This window comes from Notechis scutatus, chromosome Z (genome assembly GCF_049901735.1).
Source record: "Notechis scutatus isolate UNSWTSFEM ecotype Mainland chromosome Z, rNotScu1.2, whole genome shotgun sequence".
Classification (NCBI taxonomy): Eukaryota; Metazoa; Chordata; class Lepidosauria; order Squamata; family Elapidae; genus Notechis; species Notechis scutatus.
Window position 1 is genome coordinate 16,882,673 of NC_142025.1, and position 15,626 is coordinate 16,898,298.

At 34.9% G+C, this 15,626-nt stretch overlaps 1 protein-coding gene across 14 annotated transcripts in view; it reads left to right on the forward strand.

Moving 5' to 3' along the window:
• PARD3 (par-3 family cell polarity regulator) overlaps nt 1-15,626 on the forward strand; it is a 609,571-nt gene that overhangs the window by 355,051 nt on the left and 238,894 nt on the right. For all 14 annotated transcript variants that reach the window (XM_087948426.1, XM_026672225.2, XM_087948428.1 and 11 more), the window contains 2 exons: nt 4,035-4,163; nt 14,441-14,479. In XM_087948426.1, coding sequence (XP_087804552.1) covers nt 4,035-4,163; nt 14,441-14,479 — 168 coding nt within the window. The remainder of the gene's footprint in view (nt 1-4,034; nt 4,164-14,440; nt 14,480-15,626) is intronic.

Genomic DNA, 15,626 nt, shown 5'->3' on the forward strand with positions numbered 1-15,626 from the left:
ATCATTCTTAGCAGCATTTGCCTGGTGTTAGTATTTGTATAGTATCTGATAAGCATTTTTTGTAATGACACAAATTATATGTCTTTCAGCCGGGATCAAACACTCTAAGCTGTAGTTTTGAGCAGATTATCTTGAAGAGATGGAATGATTTGACCTTTACAGTTCATTGGAAGCAAAGTCATAGATTAGCATAACAAGGGACAAATAATAAATGTTGGTGAATTTGAGGAACAAATTTTAGATATAAAGTATTATGTATATGTGGTCAGTAGTAATTTTTTAAAAAAATGAATAGAGGTAATAATCATAGTCTGTCAAAATAGAAATGCAGACAGTTCTTGATAAATTTAACAAAGTTGTATGGGGCGAATCTAATACTGTAATATTATTGTCATGTTTATGATATAACATTGCTATAAAATATGGCAACCACTTTCAAAACAGGAGGGTACTAATTTAATGGATTTATTTCTTTTTTAACAGTAGACACACAGGAAGACATAGAAAACAAAAAGGGGAAATATAATAATGTTTAGTCCAGTTCTTTATGTAATAGTTGCCATTTCAAATAGTATGGATCATTTTAGAGAACTGTATCTTAAAATATTAAGAGATCAAAAGATGTCTGTAGCAAATTCTTCCCAGGAATAAATTGTATCTCGCATTGGTTCATCAGTACTACTTATGGTTAAACATTTAAGTATATCTGGTTTTAAAAAATTAAAACTAGACATTCCAATTATTCTATGCCTTTGTATTTACAGTTATAGTGTAATAATAGGAAGAATTCTGCATTAGAATGACGCAAAATCCATACACCTTCTCTATGTCAAAATAATTTTATGGTTTAATTCCTTTATTTACTTTTGAAAAAAATATTTCCTCCAAAAGCAGTACATATTTTAAAATAAAATACAATCTTTATGAAGCACTGTTAAAATTATCTAATAGAAAGTTTGTATATCAATTCAGATTTTTATCTGATATGAAACAGAAATATAACCAGGCATTAGTCAGGCAAACCTCCCTAGAAAAGGTATTTCTCATATTATCATAACTCACATACATTAATGTTGAAAGTATTAATGTACAAGTAGATTTATGGGGAAGCAGTTCATAGTTTAAAGGTTTTAAAGTTCCTCATAAGTTTGTATTGTTTTCAAAAATGGATTTTGATCCACTTATTTTAGTAACTAGCTTGTCCCTTAATTAACTGATTGATTTATATGCCAACTCATTTTGTAAAACACAACTCTGAGCTGTTCATAAGGCCTTTAAAAAACAAATAAGAATGACAAACAAATCAGGTGCCTTATCTACCATCTTGAATCAATAAATCCATACAATCCTAATATCCTAGTATTTAGGAATAAATACTTAACTGAAAAACTATTCTTAACAGTTTTCCATGAAGATAAATGGTTTGGAGCAGGGGGCTGCTGTATCCTGGTGAGAGGATGTTCCACAGAAAAGAAGCTACTATGAAAATGATTTTAAATTAATGATCTTTGTATAATTCTTCCTATCAGGGTCTCCTAACTAGTGAAAAATGTGGCATACTTAGAATCCTGAGAGCTAAAAGGGTTAAAGTATATCCGTTTAAATTGTGCCCTTATTGCTGTTCTAAGTTCTACATATTCATTGCCTATGAAATCAGTCCCCCTACACTGGAACTAACTAAATCTTTCAAGCTTTGCATGATCCTCTTCAAGGAAACAAGAAACAGAAAGATTTGCATGTGGAAGTTTTTGGAGATTCTGTTTATGATTTTGCTTTCCAAGTGAAAGTATACTACAGTTTATAAAGGCATCTGGATTGGGCATGCTGGCTTTGCAATACTGCAAACATTTTACAATGATTGATAAAGAGCCAGCTTCCAGTTTATAATGAAAACCCAATAGCTTTTTTTGCTCATGCATTTAATTTCACTGAAATTTATTTAAGTACGGTTTAAGTTCTTAGGTAATTTAGCAGTATTGCAACATATTAGTGCATTATTTATGCTAATGGATTTCCTTGGTCCAAGATAGAAGATGATGGTATGTTAGCATTGTCCTAATTTCTATAGAAAGGTTTGTATATAGCAGTAACTGTCATAATTGATTTAATGCATTTTCTTTTCTCTGGAGCTTAACTCTTACTTGCTTACCTCAATATGACTTGGATTTGTGGATGACATTAAATTGGGGGTAATTGCTAACACATTGGAAGATAAACTCAAGATTCAGAAAGAACTTGACAGACTTGAACGTTAGGCCCTATTCAACAAGATGCATTTCAGTGGTGAGCAAAGTGATGTCCTGCAGATTCAGGATAGGCAGTATCTGGCTCAACAGTTGTGTCCTGTCATCTAGATATCCTAGTGGACCACTGCTTAAATATGAGTTAGCAGTGTGTTGCAGTTGTTAGAAAAGCCAGTGCAATCCTAGGATGCATCAACAGAGGGATAGCATCGAGATCATGAGAAATGATAGTACCACTCAGTACTGCATTACTGAGGCACATTTGGATACTGCATCCAATTCTGGGCATGATATAAAAAGGATGTTGAAGCCCTAGAAAGAGTGCAGAAAAGAGCAACAAAGATAATAAAGAGTTTGGAGGCTAAATCATATGAAGAAAGTCTAAGGGTATTAGACATATTTAGTCTAATAAAGAGAAGGCTTAGGGGAAACCTGATAGGAGTCTTCCAATACCTGAAGGGCTATCACAGGAAGAATGGGTTGATTTATCCTCCAAAGCTCCTGAGGGCAGGACAAGAAGTAATGGGAGTAAACTTGTCAGAGGAAGATCCAATTTGGAAACAAGGAGAAATTTACTGAGAGTGAGAATGATTAATCAATGAAACAGGCTGCTTGCTAGAATTTGTCCAAGATGATATAGGACTCCTGACGTATCTTAGAATATTTTTTTTTGGTTTTGGATTATTTCATAGCAACAGTTATTCAAACTTTCATGTATTGCAATCTTAATGATTGTCTACTTTTTTATTTTGTCTGTTGACAATACTTGGTAGCCTAGATTTATTTATTTTTGTCTAATGTCAAGAGTTGGCTTCAATCTAGACCCTTCAAATTTGTGTTTACTATAGTCTATAGTCTCACCGTGTTTCTATAGTAAAATTTCCTTTGCGTTGTCGTAGATTCTATTTTATTGCTAGCATATGTTCTTGAAAATAAAGATTTATTGGAAAAATGTGGAAATATTGTGATTTAAAAAGTCATTATTTCTGATGCTGGAAAAAGTAATGTCCTAATCATAAAGGCCTAAACATTCCCCCGATTTTTGTTGTAACAGGTGCTAAGAAAGTTATAATGTTAGTGTGGCTTCTTTCCCCCATTTAGCCTCCTTTCCAATTATCTGAATCCTTCTTTGCCTGTTCAGAAAACTGATAACTCTACTTGTGGACTATGGACTATGACACACTCTTGATTAATCATAATTTATTTAACCATGACTTTTCTGTACACTAGCCTTGGCTGGATCTGCATACATTAAGCCAAAACCAAATGGCCATATTATTTTTTGGTGTAATTGAGGAACTTGGTCCTAATTTTGGTTTCTTCAAGGACTAGAGACATCTAGCAACTTTTAGTGATTTATTTATCACGGTGATAGGTAAAGAGCTAATAATCCTATTACATAAAGAAAAGAAAATCAGCTCAAGGAGTATACATAGATTGTGCTAGAAAGATCAGAAGAGAGCAAAAGTAATTATCTTTTTAATTAGCAGGGGTTTTTTTTTTGTAGTTGAATGCTGAGGAGTCATAACCAAGGTAATAATGAAATCTATGGTTTGCGGACCCAGCAATGGAGTTTAAGTGTCTGAGTAATTGATTTGAGATTTTTTAACTTAAATAAAAATATTTTGAATTGGACTTATACACAAGTAAGGCATGTTCAAGATTTCAGCATTAAACAATGATAAAGCATACTTGCTCTGTTGAAAGGTAACCTTCAGTACTAATTGATCTATCTTAACATCATTCTTTGCTATAGCTACTTTAAGATTTCTCCTCCCCACTTTCTTTTAGGTAAATGGAGTGGATTTAACAGGAAAAACCCAAGAAGAAGTTGTTTCTCTCCTGAGGAGCACCAAGATGGGTGGATCGGTTAGTCTTCTAATTTTTCGTCAAGAGGAAGCTTTCCACCCTAGAGAATTGGTTCGTATTTTATTTTTTTCATTTAATTTTAAAGTGATTGTGGCTATTTTTAAAAATGAATACTAGAAAATAATCTGACAACCTGCTGTTGCACATGTGTGGGTAGAAATGACACATACAAAATCCGTTCTATTATGTTTCCCATGGATGCTATTTCTGAATTGGTTTTCCATATTAATATGTGAACCAATATTTTCAAATCATGGGTGACAGGAAATGCAAATTATAAAGTGTTCATGGCCCTTGCTTTTATGCCTACAGACAATGGGATTGTTCTGTCTTTTGTACTTGCTTCTCTGTTGGACATTTTTGTTTGTCATACTGAATGAGCTTGCCTTTTTTTTTTATTGCTCTGAGAGCATTAAAATTAATCCAGAATGATGTGTAAGAATGCTGTGGTTTGGAAAAGAGGAACTTGTGCAGGAACAAAAATGTTCTTTTTATTAAAATAATGATCCCCATGTGGTAAAGACTCCCCATAGTTCTTAATTTAGCAAAATGTTTCAGATAATGCTTTTTGTATAATAAAACATTTCTATTTAGGCTACTGTTCCACAAATTAGACATAAATGTTTCCTCAATAAATGTGCAAGATAACTTTTTTGTATTCGGATAAAAGCACATATTAAATATGTGGTCTACTTTATTGTAGATACATTAAGCAGTCTCATTCTAAAATTTATATTAATTTACCAGGAACTCAAGTTTGTCAATATCAAGCAAAACATTTTCCCAGATTTCTCTGTAATACAAAATGAAAACTTGCTGCATTAATCTCTTCTTATTGCTTTAAATTCTGTAACATCCGCAGTATAAACTCTAGGAATTCTGGGAAAGGTAACTCTTCATAGTAGCTGTTACTCATTTGAAGGATTTAGATGTTTAGGAAATTCAATTTCCTGGGACTTTTGATGTGATGCTCTGTTGTTGTAGTGCTCAAAGCATTAGGAAAGGAGAAATTAATAAATCCTTGTCCTAAATTTTGAAGAACTGCAGCCAACATTTTTAGTGTTAAAAATACTATGTTAAAAGGACCAAACTATGAGTAGAAAACAACTACCTAGGTTTCTGAATACATGTGTTGGTCATACTCTTTGAGCTTCTTCTAAATAATAAAACCTGGTACACAGAATATCTTCTTTTTTAGCTTGCCCTGTAAGTGGTCTATGCTGTCCTGTACTAAAAAGAAGATTATTCTTAGGTAAAAGGAAAAAAAGTTTCCTTTTGATAAAATGGGAATGTTTTCATTATTTGTATTGATATTTGAGGAGTGAGCTATTGAAACTAGTATCGGCTCAAAGAGCAATAGCAATTAAGTACTCAAGATAATGGATAAGTATTATATATGAGTCACAAATCGGAAACAGGCACCTTAACAAATTGAATGAATTAATGAATGAATAAATAAAATATAATGTAATACCCACTGTCAAGGATAAGTGTATTGCTACATAAAATAATGTATCTACTACCAATGGATATTCCTAGATGGAGAAATTCATTCCAGATGTGGTGCTAGCGACTAATCTGGCTGGCTTCATAAAAGGTCTGGACCAATTTATGGAAGTCATGGGGATCCACACATAGTAGTCTTGGTGGAAATGTAGAAATCTTTGAAGATTATCTGCAAAGAAACTAGTAGATTTCCTTGTGCAGTTGCTTGGCTATTGCAAAAACATCCTGTTGGATTAGATGGGTCAGAGTTCTAATCCAACAGGACTTGTGTTCTTATGTTTTTATTCAAGAATTTATTAAGTTCTTTAGGAGATCAGTACATTGAAAAAAGTAAGTTTGATTACAAATTGCAGCAAACCTTCCATGTCTAAGTAATTAAAGCCATTTCTCTAATGGAAAGAGCATTTTCTTTCTTTCTTTTTTTAAAGGGATAGCATCTAGTAGGTATTTCATGATTTTATGAAAAGTACACACATAAATAAATTGGAGAATAATTTGCAGATGGAATTTAAAATTGAGGGTTTTCAGATTGATGTCAGTAGTGTGTGTATACAAGTGTACAATATTATGTATAGTTTTGAATACAGATTACTTAATTTGTAATACAATTATACCCATAAATACTAGGTTAACCTGACTGACAAGCCAGATAGGCAGATTTTAATTTTCCAGATTTATCACTGTTTGTGATAACATAAAAAGATATAATTAATATAAGAGGAAACAATTGTAAGCTTAGCTTAGAAGAATTCTTATCTTTCAAGAACAATACTTAAAACAATTGTTTCTATTGATAAAATAATTTGTTATCCAAATTATTTTGTCATTCAGATAAAACATAATACGGACATTAATATCAAATACAATAAATATCTGTAATATTTGTTTCAACTCAAGTATTGAAGTCAATGAAAATATCAATTTCTTTTGAAATAAATCTGTTTCTTTTTGTAATAATTTTCATATAGAATCAGATTAATCAGCCTGATTAAATAGCTCATCTATATCAAAAACCTTGAAAGAAACCTTGTCAGTTTCAGACTAATTAGTTCTAAAATGTAAGACCTGTGTTCAGAGAAGCATTTGAGATGAAATATAGCCAGGAATTATGCACACATGCACACCACAAACTCTTTAGAGTATACTTATATAATAATAATTACAAATTAGAGGAGTAGATGTATATTAAACATGTATATTAAACATAAACAGAAGTAGATGTATATTAAACATTTCAAATTTTTATGTTTTGTTTGTATGTTTGTTGTAAAAAATAAAAACTTTATTAAAAAAACATTTCAAATTTAGAACATGTTGAAGTTGAAGAACACTATTCTGAATCTAGAACAATTTCTTCAACCCAAATTAGGGCTCTTTGTCCATACTTAATGTGTTTCAAGCTGGAAACAATTGTTTGAAGCTTGGAATGGGTGCTTTCACATTTCTAGAATGAGACAGTCCTGTTCTAATCCTGAAGCAGTTGTTTTGAGCTGAAGTCATTTTGAATGTAAAACATTTTTTTTAAATACACTTTTAATTTAACAAATTCCAGTTATATTCAAGATTAAGCAGAAAAGCAAAGCCTGTTTCAAACCCAAGGCCTGTAATGATCTGAGAGTCATTTTACTCCTTTGTTCCCATAACCTTATGGATCTTCTAGAAATTTGAGATGCTGAACCAATTAAGTTTGGGTTTGGTTTGTGTTCAGAAATAATACTAAGAAAATTTTCTGTGCTGAGAATGCGTATAATTTCTGCCTTGATGGGATTTTTCATGTTTTTCCCATTATCCCTATATATAAAATTAGGCTACTGTCCCAGGAGAGTGACTGGATACAGTTTTCGTTTCTTTTTAATGTTTTATTATAAAAGAATCTGCAGCAAAGGAAAAATGAAGGTAGAATGGGTCATATGTAACTCTACTACCAGTAGTAAAGGAGCTGCATTGGCTTCCAGGTATAATTTAAAACACTAGTTGCCCTATATAACTCTCGCCTGGATATCTTTGGATCTGCCTTCTCTAGATTTCCAGAAACTGTCTGGAAAAGTCTCAAAGACAATGCTCCTAGGGTTCTCTCCACTTTGGGAATACCATCTAGAGGGATCCTTTGTTCAAAGCTTTTTAATTATAGCCTTTTTTCTATATAATCAGACGTTGACAATCATGTTGGCAGTCCTATTTTATCAAATAACTGCTCTATGGAATTTTATTTTGAGTCTGTATAGTTCAGCTTACTTGGTAATATTGACAGAATAGGCAAAAGATGTGAGTATTTAGGTTCTAGTCTTGTCAAAATTGATGGACAGAATGTGAGGATATGCTTTGAAGATATTAAAGTATTAATTAAGAATAGCCACAGATCCAAGACCAAAGGTTTACTTTCTGCAGTTGATTTAAGTTTTCTTCGCTGTACTCATTTTGCCAGTCTGCAACACCACTGATTTGGGCTCCAGGGGCCAGTATTTTGGAGGACACCATGTGAAAGTAACAGAGGATGGGTTAATATTCACAATGGAAAGAGTACTATATGATGTGCTGCTAGCTGATAATGATGTTGATGGTGAATAAGTACTTCTTGACCTTGTTTCTTGTAATTGTCAGCATCCGAGGTTTTGAAAGGCTATTTCCCCTTGATTGTAAGCAGAAATTAATTAATTAAAGTTCTCATTTCATAATATGAGAACTTTTGTTGCACTGAAGCTTGATTGAGAGGAGCTTCAAAGTACATAATATTGTAAATGTATAATATTATAAATGAATGTACAATATAAAATAGAAGCATATTGGTTCAGTGGTTAAAGCACTAAGCGAGAAACGAGATCATGAGTTGTAGTCCTATCAGGCCCAATACTAAGAATGATACCTTGTGACTCTCCAAGCTGAATTCTTTATTGTTTTCAACACCTATAGACAATATTTTGCAGGACTGCATCTACCTTGTATTTTGCAAATTATTATGGAGATGCTATCTTCACTAAATTTTCTTTCTCAGATATAATACCCAGATTGAGTTGCCTCTGGAAAGTAACCCCTTCCTCCTGGAAATTCACCTCCTTACAACAATCCATCACATGTCCTGCTTTAACATTAATGACTGGATGACTGAGTGTCATTCGGTTGAATGACATTAGGTCAGTCATTTTCTACTAGTCCTAAGAAGAAGGCAAAAGGCTGAAAAAAAAATTCAATTGGCCTATTGAAGTGGTCTCCAGGAATCCAGACTGAGTTGGAGGGAGGGAGGGAAAGATAGGTAGAGTATTCTTTCCATGCTGTTAATTTTGGAATCCAATGGATACACATATAAACATACATACAATATATGTGTCACATTTCCTGAATGTCCTTTACTTAGAAACATTGGCTACTAAGACTGTGTCATTTATACAAATATGAAGTTAACTATTATGGGATGGTGAGCTGCTAAAAAGTATGTCGGGAACACAGCAAAGGAAAGGATAAGATTGAGGGGTGGGGGGAGAGGGATAGTTTGGTTTTAACAGAGATGTGAGAATTCCTTCAGAACTTGAAAAAGTTTCTTGAATGAGAAGGAAAATGTATTCAAGGGGGGGGGGGACCCAGAAAGACCAGTTGCATTTTGGAAAAGCATAATTGAAACAGTTGCATCTTTTGCAAGGCACATACTTTCACTTTAGTCTGTAGCAATTTCTGAAGCTGCCTCATGAACTTTGCAAAATACATAGCTGCTTTAATTATTGGAAAGTTAGAGATAGGGGAATAGTGTGTTTACCTGGGTTGTGAAACACCCTCACTCAAATACTTTTTTTTCTTTCTTCCACCTTTCCCCTCATTTTCTCCCCTCCACCAAATTTTTACTGCTCCCTTCCTTGCTTTATTTTGTCAGCTCACGTGCTGAGATTCCATAGCCATTCTATTAAAGATACATACATATAGGAAAATAAGTCATTGCAGTGACTGTTGGTGACATTGGCAAAAAAGTTGTGGGATACATAAAATTTCAAACAATGTATGTTGCACTAGAGTAGAATATCTTTCTTAATCTGTTGCTGTTACCCAATGCTTCTAGATAAACATTTCCTTCTTTCTTAGCACAAACTTTGCACATGAGGTCTCTGTCTGAATTCTTTCATTGCTTGATCAAAAATGTGGGATGTGGGGATCATAATGCTTCACTATATTGAAAAGTAAGCATTAATGGTTTCCAATTTTTATATTCTAAATGAAGAATAGAATGAAGACACCTCTTTTTGTAGATTGTGCCAGTGACGTAAATAATTTCCCTAGTTTCCCTTGTTTTAGTACATATCATGTTGTTTTTCAATATGTACCTCTTGTAAGCAGATTATATCAAATTTTAATTTTTCTAATTTGTGAAATACTTTCCTTCTTTTAGTAGCCAAATTAAGTCCATTTATGTTAATCGTAATCAATTTTCTTTCATCCATGTTAAGCTTTATAAGAGGGTTTTATTGCTCTAATAGATCTCAATTCTCGTTGTTCTCTGGGTTCACTGCCTACTGCACCTTCTTCTTTTTCAATTACTGCTATACACCCCTCTTGGAACTCAATTAGTGACTCTTCCTTTCTTTCTTCTTCCTCCTTTTCTCTAAAGTATTCTAAGTAGAATAGCTTAGCTTTTCAACTGGGTCAATTCTGTGTCTTTGTTCCTGCCAAGTGAACAAGAGGCCTTCTGGCATCAGCCATCTGTAGTTTACTCCTCTTTTAAATAACTCTTTAGTCAAGAATAAATGTTCTCTTCTCATCTCTCTTACTCTTCTTGGTATCTGTTTCAGCACCACAATTTCTTTATCTTTATATTTTAGTGTTTTCTCTCTCGCCACCTGGAGTATCTGTGTCTTAATAATCTTCTTAGTAAATCTAATGTGAACTTCTCTCAGTAATCTATTCCTCGTTGCATATCTTGTGTAGACATGAAACACTTCGTCCATCCCATCCATCATCTTTTCTTTGGTTATTTCCAGTGCTTCTGCCAATATTTCTGCCATTATTTCAGCAAGGTTTTCACCTTTTCCTTCTTCTATATTTTGAAATCTTAGATAAAATTCTGATTTGTCTATTTCCCACCCTAATGGTTCACATCTGCCCTTCTCGACATCGCTCAAATGAATATCAATATCTCCAATTTTCTTATCTCTTTGTATATATTCTTCTTCAATTTTTTTGAATCTGTCTTCATATTTCATATTTCATCTTTCAATATCCGTTGAATATTTTCCACTTTTTCATCTGTTTCTTTCAATTTTTTGCTCAATTTTCTGAGTTCCTTGCATAATCATCTGTAATGTCACTTCTTTCTCTTTTATTTTACTGTTGCAAGATTGTCTGTATAGATCGTTGTCCTCCAGATGGTGAGGGAGTTGGTATCGAAGAAGCTGGGCCTGTTGTCTTTCTACTCATCTTGTAATGCTTATCTGTAAAGAAAGAGAGAGAAAAAAGAGAAAAAAAGAGAAAAAAAGAAAAAAAACTAAGGCAAACAATTGCCACTCCAAAGGAAAAAAGGAAAAAGAAAATCTTTAGGCACTTGTATACCTTAATCCAATTAGTTGCAATGGTAGATGTAAAAAGTAAAAAAGGAAAAAGAAAAATATTCTATATGTTCCTCTTAATAAACAAAAAGAAAACCAAAATAAAAAGTTTACTTTCTAGTTCCTGGTTTAAAAAGTTAAAATCCAATTAAAGAGAAAAAAAGAGCCCACTAGTTGGGTGGGTGGGTGGGTGGGTAGAAAGGGAGGCAAAATGTAAAAAGCAATTCTAATATAAAACAGGCCTCTGCCGCCAAATATCCAAGGCTCTTTGGTAAATCAGCTCAGAATTTTTCAAGGTCACTTCCATCTTTCTTTCTTTCAACTTCAACTCCAGACTCCAGCTATCTGTACAAATGAGCACCCGAAACAAACTGCCATGCTCATCTCTACCTTTTCCAATACAAAGCTCAGAGTCCTTGACTATAACACAAGCTAGTGAGAGAGAGAAAGAAACAATGTATCCAAGCCTCTGGGTGGCAGTGCTACTTATTTTCCTTCACTTTCACTTCCCCCTCCTCAATCTACAACCAGGAACTAAAAAAAAGTAAAGTCTTCCCCCCTTTTTTTTTAAAAAGGAGAAAAATAAATTTTAAATCAAGCAGAAGAATCTTAGTTAAAAAGGGATTTTCAAAAGGGTTGTTAAAAAGGGGAGAAAGAAATACAAACAAAAATAAAAAGATTAAAAAGTACCAGTCCAGCTTTGCCAAATTCAAAGTTGCAATAAAAAGGGAAAAAAGAAAAAAAAAACTTTAACTTTGACAATTAATCACGCCACTTAAATTCTTTTCTCTTCACTTTTAGTCCACTTTCATTTTTTCAGGGTGTTCTCTCCAAGAAATAATAAGTAAAAGTTCATCTCACCAAACTGACACACTTCCTTTCCAATCTCTTCCGTTCCGGAGCTGTCCATCTTCAGGAGCTTGGAAGCCTGCCTCTCTGCCGCCGGCAAAAAGAGCTTTTCCTGGATCAACCAGGGACTTTGCGATGTCCCTGGGATCGACAGGATGTGCCCTCCTCAATCACCGTCTCTATGGGACGGTTTAGGTCCGGTCGGACTGTCCTGCAACGCAGATATCAGTGGTGATCTTGGAGCTTCAAGATCGCATGCTGTACCGCTGTGACGCCAGCTCCGCCCCTTCAGGCTTAGATTAATGTTGAGGTTGAAAGATGTCTTGCAGTTTCCCCTCAGGTTTTTTTCCCTAGTAAAAAAGGCATCCATTTTTTAAAATCTTATTCTTAGGGTGGTTTTGAATTTCTTTTGATGGATTTATTTTGAGCTAACTTCAATGCTGGAAATAACAGAAAATATCACTCTTGGTATTCCTTTATTTTTTGCATCTTTACCATATCTAAAGTTCTCCCAGATCCCATGCTTACCAGTCTGAAAAAGCAATATTGCACAAAAAGAAGGATTTTTATTGGGAACAAATGGAAGGCAGAGGGGTTGTAGACTATTGGAAACATGATTACTTAATGAAAAATTGGACATTATTTAGCCATTTTGTAGTTCAAAAAATTCATGAACACCATAGAATCACATGAGATCTGCTTGGAAAAAATGCACAGGCCGCAAGTGAGGATAAGCGCTATGAAATTTTATCTAATTTCTTCCTTTATCTCACTGCAAGTTGATGTACTCCTTTCTGCACTCATAAAAATTATCAGCTTTATTCCAAGTGATTCTCTCTTCATATGGTGTGCTGTAAAAATGTTGGCCTTCTAAATTTCTTTAAGAAACGTACAAGGAAGTTGTTAGGCTAGCCTTAAATAGGATTGGGGAGTTTGTATTTCATTGTATTTGGTGAACCATTCCAACTATTATGCTTTCTTAATCCAGTATTTGGAATGGACATGTTATATGCATCCAGCCAAAATATAGACTAAAAAGTAATACCATTCAGAAGTTTCAATTTTTGGGGACGTTTGATCCTGAGATTGTTGTGTCTGGTTTTGAGATTTGTTTGATAAGATTGTACAGGTAGTCCTTACAACCATTCATTTAGTGACCATTCAAAGTTATAATAGCACTGATAAAAGTGACATTTTTCACCTATATGTCTGTTGCAGCATGCCCAAATCACATGATTAAAACTCAGATGCTTGGCAACTAACAAGTATTTATGATGGTTGCAATATCCCGGGGTCATGTAATTACCTTTTCTGACCTTCTGACAAATAAAGACAGTGAAAAAGCTAGATTCACTTCACAAATGTGATAATAACTTGACAACTGCATCGATTCATTTAAGTGGCAAAAAAGATTGTAAAATGGAACAAAACTCACATAACACTTAAAATCAGAAGTTTTAGGCTCAGTTGTCGTAAGTGGTGGACTGTGATGACCCGGGACGTGGCACAAAGGCAACATAGTCAGAGAATAAGTCTGGGTCCCTTTATTAGCTCCAATTTTGCCCCCAATGTCCCTGTTACCTTCCGGTCTGGAGAAAAACTCTTCCCTGAGCCTTTGGCTACAGATATTCCAGTTCAAATGTTGTAAACTGAAAAGTTTAAACTATAAATCTAACAAGGCAAGTTAAGGTAGCAAATCTGGCAGTTCAAGATAAGGAGTTCCAGAAGTGAAGTAACACAGCAGTAAATCAAACCAGTTGGGAGGATGCTAGGAACCAATAACCACCCCACCCACCTGCCTCTCCTTTAAACACCATTCCCAGGAATGTCTTGTGAAGGGAATCAGGGCCCTTTCCTCCCTCGTAAGCCACACAACCCACATTGCTTTCTTCTGTATTCTTCCCTGCATGCCCTAGGATGAAGAGGGGGTGGGCCTTGGTCTTCCTCTGAACTCCCCCTCCCTTGTTCTACCTCTCCCCTGCTCTGGGCAGCCTGACTTTGCCCTTCCCCAGTTTCCTGTTTGTCTGATGGAGGCATAACATGAACTATCTCTTTGCATAATGGTCCCTTCTAATGTCTACCTGCATCCATTAAAATCACTGTATATATTAGTACACTATATGTATGAGTAAAGTGTAGGGTTTTCAAGTATTGTTCCTTTTTATCCAGTCAAAGGGAAAGGGATGAAGAAATGCTACAATGTTCTTATTTCTGTCTTTTAAAAACTGTTTCCTCTGCTGGGCCCACATGGCCTTTTAATCAGTAGTTTTGAAATATTTAGACTAGCTTTTAAATAGAATTGATTGATATCGCTGGTTGGTGAAAGATTTCTTATTAGTATTAACAGCTATGAATGGTTTTAGTTATCAGGTTGCTTACTTGTCATCCTTTGAAGTAAATGACTTTTCCGACCTTGTTCTTATTTCATTTTTTTCTCACTTCTTTTAGAACCCCGAGCAAAGCCAGTCACAAATTCCAAAGGAAACGGTAAGAGTTTTGTTTTTGACAAGTCACGGAGGGGTTGCAATGATTTTTGAATTAATAATGTTGGCGTACTCTATCAAAGGAAGCTTTAAAGCAGTGGTGGGATTCAAAATATTTTAACAGATAACAGATAATCAGAGTTGGAAGGGACCTTATAGGTAATCTAGTCCAACTCCCTGCCCAAGCGGGAGACCCTACACCATTTCTGACAAATGGCAGTCCAATCTCTTCTTGAAAGCCTCCAGTGATGAAGCTCCCACAACTTCCGAGGGCAAGCTGTTCCATTGGTTGATTGTTCTCACTGTCAGAAAGTTTCTCCTTATTTCCAGGTTAAATCTCTCCTTGTTCAGTTTCCATTCATTATTCCTTGTCTGGCCTATAGGTGCTTTAGAAAATAGATTGATGTCTTCCTCTCTGTGGCAGCCCCTCAAATATTGGAAGACTGCTATCATGTCTCCCCTGGTTCTTCTCTTTACTAGACTAGCCAAGCCCAGTTCCTGTAACTATTCTTCATAGGGATGCTCTTCTCTGTACCTTTTCTATAGTCTCAACATCTTTTTTATAATGTGATGACCAAAACTGGATGCAGTACTCTAGGTGTGGTCTTACTAAGGCTTTATAGAGTGGTATTAGTACTTCCCTTGATCTTGATTGTATCCCTCTGTTAATACAACTTAGGATTGCATTAGCTTTTTTGGTGGCTGCTGCACACTGCTGGCTCATATTTAGCTGGTTGTCCACTAAGATTCCAAGATCCCTCTCACAGTTACTGCTATTGAGCCTGGTTTCACCCAGTTTATATGTGTACTTTTGGTTTTTCTTACCTAAGTGTAGAACTTTACTTTTCTCTACATTGAGTTTCATTACTGGTTCTGTGGCCATGGTTGGGTGGGCGTGACATGGCTTGGTGGGTATGGTAGGAGAAGGATACTGTAAAATCTCCATTCCCACCCCACTTCAAGGGAAGGGTACTGCAAAATCCCCATTCCCTCCCCATCCCACTAACCTGCTTTCCAGCTCCGTTGTCCTGTGTAGGGCAACAAAAGAAGACCCAGCCAATCAGCTTGGACTTGGGAGGCAGAGAATAGATGGTGGCAGGGCCAGTCAGAGGTAGTATTCTGAACTACTCAAAATTTCCACTACTGATTCT